Source organism: Tauraco erythrolophus, chromosome 5 (assembly GCF_009769465.1).
Source record: "Tauraco erythrolophus isolate bTauEry1 chromosome 5, bTauEry1.pri, whole genome shotgun sequence".
Classification (NCBI taxonomy): domain Eukaryota; kingdom Metazoa; phylum Chordata; class Aves; order Musophagiformes; family Musophagidae; genus Tauraco; species Tauraco erythrolophus.
Window position 1 is genome coordinate 47,278,249 of NC_141469.1, and position 8,077 is coordinate 47,286,325.

The 8,077-nt window shown below is 45.1% G+C and overlaps 1 protein-coding gene across 3 annotated transcripts in view; it reads right to left on the reverse strand.

The window, feature by feature from the left end:
- Positions 1–7,096, reverse strand: part of PDS5A (PDS5 cohesin associated factor A) — an 81,435-nt gene extending 74,339 nt beyond the window's left edge. For all 3 annotated transcript variants that reach the window (XM_086611697.1, XM_086611699.1, XM_086611698.1), the window contains exons 1-2: positions 7,037–7,096; positions 6,041–6,211 (exon numbers count right to left, since the gene is read on the reverse strand). In XM_086611697.1, coding sequence (XP_086467823.1) covers positions 6,041–6,211; positions 7,037–7,063 — 198 coding nt within the window. In that variant the 5' untranslated portion in view covers positions 7,064–7,096. The remainder of the gene's footprint in view (positions 1–6,040; positions 6,212–7,036) is intronic.
- Positions 7,097–8,077: the final 981 nt, after the last annotated feature.

Here is an 8,077-nt window from a genome sequence, read left to right on the forward strand (position 1 = left end):
GTTAAGCCTGAAGACTTGCATGCTAGCCTCCCACCTATTACAAAGTTTCTATACAATGCCTGTTAAACAGCCTATAACAATGTTTTCACAGAAAACGTGTCATTTTCTGAGTTCTTAAGCAGAGATGATGAGGCCTGGTTTACAGAAGTGCTAGGTGCTCAGCATTATATTCAGAAATATAACTGAAATCAAAGGACCTTGTGGTTTGAACACAAAGTGCAACAGAACGCACAGTCACTTCAGAACTCACATTTTCGAAATGCCACATTAGGCATATGAAGCCAGCTTGCCTGTCTTGTGTTTGGGTTTGTTTTTTTTCCCTTTCAGTTCTTCAGTGCCTCATCTTTTAGACTGTGATGAACATCATGTCCTCACCTCACAAAAAAAACATTAGCACAAAAATAAAATTAATAATTCTTCAAGGTATATAATAGAATAAATGAAGGCATAAGGATGTCCTCAACTAGTCTGTCCATTTCGGTGGTCAGTCATCAGAAGTTATACTTAATTCAGCAACCTCTATTCTTCCTCCCTTTCAAATTGGAGCTTCTTTTCTTTCACAATTTATTTATCTTCTTGTTGCTAGGAAACCATTAGAATAATATTGTACATTTGAAATTGCCATTAATTAGTGATGCACTTGTAATAAAATTATCAGATACAAAAACAAAAGGTCTCATCATCAATCAATTTGAAATTAAGTAACATCTGAGTGAACTGGGTGAGCCTACATGGTGTATTTCTCTAAGGACTGATTAAATTGGGACATTTACAAAGCAAACAGCTAATACTCCATTGGAAAAAAAAAATCAGAATAAGATTTCTTCTTCTCTGACTACTGGCCTGTCCTAGTTAATGAAAAACTTGATTGTTACAAGAGTCAAACTAATTAAAAAGATTAAACTATGAGCAAATTAGAAATTTGGCTTTAGGCTTTTGTGACCAGCACTAGCTCAAGAACATTGCAAACTGCAGTTTACAGTTAAATACAATTAATGGAAGTTTTTAAATTGTTAGAATAATTAACTGCAGATCATTTCTGTAACCTGACTATATGACCTCCACAAAACTACTTATAATTCTTAAATATAAGCATGTAGGTATATGCAAGTCAGAGGTCTAAGCTCTGAAAATACCCATGTCATATAAGTCTTGTCAGCAAATAATATTTATTAACTAATACAAGCCAACATACTTCATATGCCTACCTTTTCCCCTCAAGCATACCAAATTCTAGTGTATGGCACAATATAAAACAGATTTTCTTCTCCCAGATGATAGTCTAATTTATATTTTTTAGTTTCCTTCAAAATGACTACCTAAGCATAGCCAGGTCAGATCAAAGGTCCACCGAACTACACAATCTTGGAGAGTGGCTGCTAACTTATGCAGAAACATCAGGGTCAGTAAAGAGCAATTTTTCTTTCCTCTCACATACCTCCAGCCTACTCCAAAACATGTAGGCAGCAAAAAACAACCCTTCTCAATTTTAACGCTATGTAACAGATGCCTGAAAACAACCTATGCATAAGATAAATTATTACCATTAATTATTTCTAGCAATATGAGGACAGTCTTCCAAAGATAAAGACACAACAGGCCCAACTACAAAGAGGCCAACATCTAACAGCCAGAGGAACCTGCAGAAAGACAATGGGAAGAAGAGGGAGTGTTTGTTTCACTCTGGCAGGAATAAATACGAGATAACTAAGAATGCCATGGGACAAGGTAAGGGAGACCTCAAGACACAACAGGAGTGCTAACTTCTCCAGAGAATCACAAGCTAGGCCTAGGAGTGGGGTGGCAAAGTGAGAATTGGGGAGAGGGTGGAAGGGGGGTGGAGGTCAGGGGTGTGGAATCGAAAGAAACTTCCACAGAAGATGCCTTGCCAGACTGTCAACATGGGGAAAAGCAACAAGACTACTGGACTGATTGAAAAACAAAAGGAAAATCACTCCCCAAACCAAAAGAAAAACCCAGAAAACAGAATACTAACCCCAGCTATGATAAGGAACTACATCGCTCTCAATAAATTCTAACCTATAAACCTCTTCATTTCACAAAGACAAGTTTTTACACTGCCTTAATTAAACCTTTGTTAAAAATGTCTATGCTGAAACTAATTTATCACTCCTTTTCCTTTAGAAGGTTTCAGAAACTTCCCTTTTTTTTTTTTCCTGGTACTTTTGTATCTTTAGTGTCTGATTAAAGGTGCTTTTTACAGATTTTATGAAGTAGCGTTGCTTACACTGATATCTATAGGTAAAATAAAATACTGCACTATAAATGTTTTCCTTTTTCCTACAGACTTGTCATACGCTTTACCAAACTGTATGGTTGTTGGTACAAAGCTATACCTGAACTTGTCATCGTGCATTATTTCTTTTATTTAAAAAAAATCTAGCAGGTGAGACAGCTTTGCAGAAACAATGCAAAGTCCCCATCTCTATCTCAAGAGATAACATCTGCCAACTTTCACATTCAAATCGACTCTGAAGTTCCTTCAATGATCTAAGGCAGGACTGCCACAGAAAGAAGTTGCTTTTTCCTGTAAGCCAGCACAAGCATTTGTGAGCTCTCACAATATATCAGGCAAGAAAATGATTCAGGTTTGGTTTTTCTCCCCTCCTAAACAAAATGCTCGTAGAGAGGGTACAGGACAGAGGTTGGGACGAGCAGCAGAGAGAGACACTTCTTCCAGTGGCAGTTCTGGCTTTGCCTAGAAGGCTGTTTTAAGATAGTCTTTGAGAAACCCTACGCGTTTTGGATTGATGAAGCTATTTCTGTATATCTGACAATCAAGTACATTATATATAACCTTGTCATCATTATGAATAATATTAATAGTAATGACAACAAAATATTCCTTTGTGACCAAAGAAAGTTATACCTGAGATTTAATATTTACTGACAATATACAAGTGTAGTTTGACAAGGTAGTAAAATACAGTCAGTTTTGATAAAAATTCAATAATCGGAGAGAAGCTTTGCAGCAAAGCAGATGCCGAGCTTCTAAAACTTCTTTCAACCTTCAACTATCTTATGGGAAGAAATATAATACTGCTAGTACAATTGTTCTCAGCTTGCATTTAGTTGCTGGCTCAATTTTGGAACTGGAGGACAACTACTTGGGTGCCCTAGGATTGTTCGTTGTTTTCCTCTTCTATCACTCGGTTAAATAAGTTATCACTTCTCTCCACAAGCCTTACTAAATTGACAAGCATTTGACTTACAGCCCTGAAACCAATCACCACATAACTTGAACAGTTGCACTGTAAAGAGGAACACTAGCCAAAAAAAAAAAAAAAAAAATCCTAATTTTGCAGTCAAAGTACAGTAAGCCTCCGATCTCTGCTACATGTTAGCTGTCTAGATTGGTTGAACTTAATTGGATCTATTAAATGGTCACTTGTCCCCAGCCATAGCACACTACAGTTAAAATCACTTCTTTAATAGCTGAAATTCTACATCACATACTGTCCCACTCCAAGAAGGCATCGATTCGTCAATGTAATCTAACACACCAGAAACCGCCTTTAACTCCATTAAGCACTTGAACTGGTGTTTCATTCATCATACATATGCAATCCAGAGGCTTATCCTTTCTACATCCCTCAGAAGGTACGTGTTGATTTTAAAATTCTCAATACTTCCATTTTCAGGACAGTGCTAATGTTATCATACAGACATATCAAAACACTGTAAATGAATCTGGTCTACATTTTATTACCCACAACCCCAAGCAGAAGGAGGGAAAGGATAGAAAAACATTCTTTTTAAAAGTCCTTGGCAGAAAAGCTGCTGCTCAGGCACTCTGGGACAGGTGCCCAGAACATCTCAAGTTCCAATAATAAGAAAAGCCTTCATTACAAGAAGGGGTCTGGACACAAAAATACAGATTGATATCAGAAGTTGCTAATAAGGACACAAACTTGTAACCAATTGAATTGACTATTACTTCAATAAGATAAAAGAATGAAAATTTGCAGGAACCGACCCAGAGCCTGAGGGCCAAAACACCAAGTTACATACTCATCTTCTGTAAGAGACACACAGAGCGTCTTTAGATCACGCATGGCCAAGGCAGCAAAACCCCTAGTTGCAAGGATTGATTCACACTTGAATTTGTCCATTCTGCTAAAGCTGGCTTTTAATATTAAGTCATATTTAAAGTTGTAGAAAGTTATATTTTAATGGAACAAAACTTTTTCAAGCATTTCCATCCCAAGCACTGCATCATCATAATATTCCACATGGCAAACCAAATTTGTTTTTATAAATCAAGATGATATAAAGATTTTTGGATTGAATAAAAATAATTATATATTACATCTACACAAAAAAATAAGGAAAAAATAGTGGTTGGTTTAGTTCTAAAGTGTACAGTCCTTCCGATTTTCTTGATGCTTCAGTAAAGGCAGTATCAGATCAAAAAAAATTCCTCAAACTCAGATAAAGCAGTACCAGTAAGATAAGAAAAATCTTCCTCTGTTGTTTCAGTCATGGTAGGTCCACGAGCAAAGTATTGTTCCCATTTAAAGTTAGTCTACAGTCTTGAGGTCATCGAAATTCCTTAACAGTAGTTCATAAAAACATGTCAGAAAAAAAAATCTGCTCTTAGCCTGAAAATTATGTCCAACACACACATGTGACTTCAGCAAAACATACATGCATGACTTCGAAATTCTATTATTCCTATTATCTATGAATGGCAAGCTCACCATTGCAAGTTCTCCAACTGGGACAAACTAACATACCCATTTCAACGAGCGACTCAAAACTGCACTCCTCCCCATTCCACGTACACTTTAATTCAAGGCCTCTGCCCAAACCATCAAAACTCTAGGATTTTCTCCTGTAACTGGCAATACTCCACTGGAGTTTTGAAAATCCTAGGCTGGACTTGTCCATTCAATAATTTTCAAAACTGTAATTGGACAGCAAGGCCAAAAGAAACATTTTCAAAGAAACAACTGATATGTGCCTTCCTGCTTTGAAAGCAAAGCACAAAGCCTATGTTCTCTTCATGTTTATATGCAAGACATTTTCGATGTACTAACTGGCTAGCCAAACCCACGATTTCTATTTTTCAGTCTTTTTGAGGACACTGTTATGAGGGGAAACAGCTCATCAGATGGGAGAATATTTCCGATCTCTAAAAAATTATTACTACTTCTCCACCCTGGGAGTAGGGCCAAATCCCAGGTTATGACAACTTTCTGGTGCCAACCATGGCGTTAACAAATGAGTTGTGCCAATATTTGATCAATGCTCAACTTTGTTTTCAGCATAGAGTTAAGAAATAATACTACTGTATCACAGTAGTATTTCATGTTTCCACTGGAGAAAGGTATGAAAAAACCCAAACAGATAAGTCTAACAGTCCCCCAGGATGCTGTCAAGCAAGCAGAGAAGATGCTTTTTTAACAGACTCTTTAGCTTATGAAAATTCAGCAACTTTTCCATGCACCAGTTACACTGAATAGGCAAGAAACAGTACATATTGTATCAAACTGCAAAATCTGAGGCAGGTTTTACATATGAAACAATTTCAAAATTCCATCTACAAACTCCAGAAATTCCTTTTCGCCATCTGTGAACAGTGCTATCTTTTCAGTCGAGAAGACTCTTAACTAGATCTACTTGTTTCCCCTACTCGACTATGCTTGCTCAAAGTATCGGAACCCACGAAAACTTTCTAGCTTACCAACAAAAAATTTAGGTAACATATCCTGCAATTATTAGTTATTACTCCATTTCAGACCTCTCCCCAAAATCATGGAGGTATTTCACATACAAATTAGCAGTTCAGCTCTGGCTTTGAGAGAACTTGCAAGAGTACAGTCACAAATTACATAAATCACTCCTCTTTTAAGGAAAAGCAAGGAAGTGGTATTCTCATAAAGGTCTGCAGGCAAGAAGGATACATTTCAACTATGACAAGGAAACAGTTCTGTGACAGTTCTCCTTTCCCATGATGAAGCGTTTACCTTAAGAAGCAAAAGTTCCAGGGAAGGGGATGGTGGTCAAGATTGCTCACCTTTAACCGTTTAACCACCTCATCGTTGGTAATTTTGTCGGTAATCTCCTTCACTCCAGGAGGGTAATAGATGACTTTACCATCGGCAGCAGGTTTTGGTTGGGCAGCAGGGAAGTCCATCCTGGTGCTGCTGGTAATAAACTTTCCTTCTCCACAGTCCTCTACCGGCCTCTATCGGTCAGAAAACAAAAGTTCAGCAGAATGCAAACGACTTTCTAACCCTCTTTTTCCATTTCTCACCCTCAATTCGCAGAAGGCCCCGGTTATTACCCCGCCGGCTGCGCCCCCCGCCGCTGCCCGCGCCGCATCCCCCCACCCCGGGCGGCGCTGGAGCGAGGCCCGGCCCGCCGCCGCTCCCCACAACTCCGGCCTCTCCATTCCCCTCCGGCGCCTCCTTTCATTGCGGGGCTGCTCCAGCCCAACACTGTTAGTTCGGAGCCGTCGATTTTACAATGAAATTTCGGGCTCCACCGAAGGATGCCCCGGGGCCGAGGGCCCGTTACAGCCCGAGGTGGGGGGCCGGGGGGTGCAATTCCCGGCCCTGAGGGGGGCTTCGGCGCCGGCACACCGGCCCCGAAGCTGGGAGACGAGGCCTAAACAGTTAGGCCTCAAAACTATCAGGAGGCAGAGAAACCAACAGGAGAGGGGGAGGGAGGGAGGGAGGCGGCGGCGAGCGCAAACAAAACACCGCTGCCGGCCCCCTCGCCCGGCACCGAGCCCCCCACCCGCCCCCCCCGCGGCAGCGGGAGCCCCCCCGGGGAGGGGGCCAGGCCACTCTCCACTTTCCATTTGTTCCCGCAACTTCATGTCCCCTCAGCCCCTCGCCCCGCAGCCCCTCCTCGCCCCGCCGCCCCGCACCCGACGGGCCCACAAAGAGCCCCCCCGCACCCCTCGGCTCTGCGCACACACCCCCGCCGGCCCCAGGCGACGCGGGGCGGGGTGGGGGGGGGGAGGAGAGCGGGGACGGAGGGAAGCGGGACCCGGAGCCGCCTTTACCTCATGCAGCTCCGGAAGGTGCAGCATTGAGTAGCCTCCGTGCCGGGTGGTCGTCGCCGCTCTGCCGCCACCCCCGCCAGCCGCTGCCCTGGCCGCTCCCGCCGCCTCCCTACTCCGTGGTGCGGCGGCGGCTCCTGCTCGGGGAGGGGTGGGGGGAGGCTGCTCGGCGGAGGCAGGGGGAGGCTGCTCGGTGGCGGCAGCGGCGGCTGGGGAGAGGGGGAGGCTCCGGCGGAGCGTGCGCCGCGGGGACACAGTGCCACTCTCCGTCCAGCCGGGGAAGAACAGCCCGGGAGGAGGCTCCGCGCCGCCCCCCTCCCCCTACCCACGCGCCCGCCCTCGGGCCTGGGGCCGGGCCCGCAGCGCCGCCCCGCCAGGATTCCCCAGCCCCGGGGCAGGGGCGAGGCCGGCCGGTGGGTCCCGAGCCCCGCACAGGGCGGCGGCGGTGGCGGCGGGTAGCACTCGCAGGGCCGCTGCAGTGCTGCCTCCTGCTTGGCGCCAAACGCCCCGGAGCGGCCGGGCCGCGGCCTGAGGGCCGCTCTCTGGCCGAGCCCCAGCCTCGCCGGGCTCTTCCCCTGGGCGGTGGGGAGCCCCGGCCGGCTCCGCGGGCGAGGCCCAGGCGGCGTGGGGCCGGCTGCTGGCACGGCCGGAGAGGGTGCCGGCGGGTTCCCGGCTGCAGGGCGGCAGCGCCGTGTGCGGGAAAAGGAGAGACATGTTTGTGCTTCCTCACAGAGCCGGGCCGCTCATGGCTGCGCCGTCTCGTCTGGCCGGTCCCTCGGGCAGCTGGTGCCGGTGGTGAGGCCTGGTCGGCGTGATAAATAAGAAAATGGGGGGAAGTGGGGTGCGGGGTGGCACAGAGAGCGCTTTGGCAGGTGGGAATAAACAGCCCTTCTTCAGGCAGATGGGGGGAGGAGCAGCATCCGTGCATCCACATCCAAATTTTTCTTCCTCGTTGTTGGCAGATGAGTTTCTCAAACATTAAGTTACTTATAAATCTTTAGGAGAAACTTGAATATGCAGACTGAGGGAGACCTCGTCAGCCAA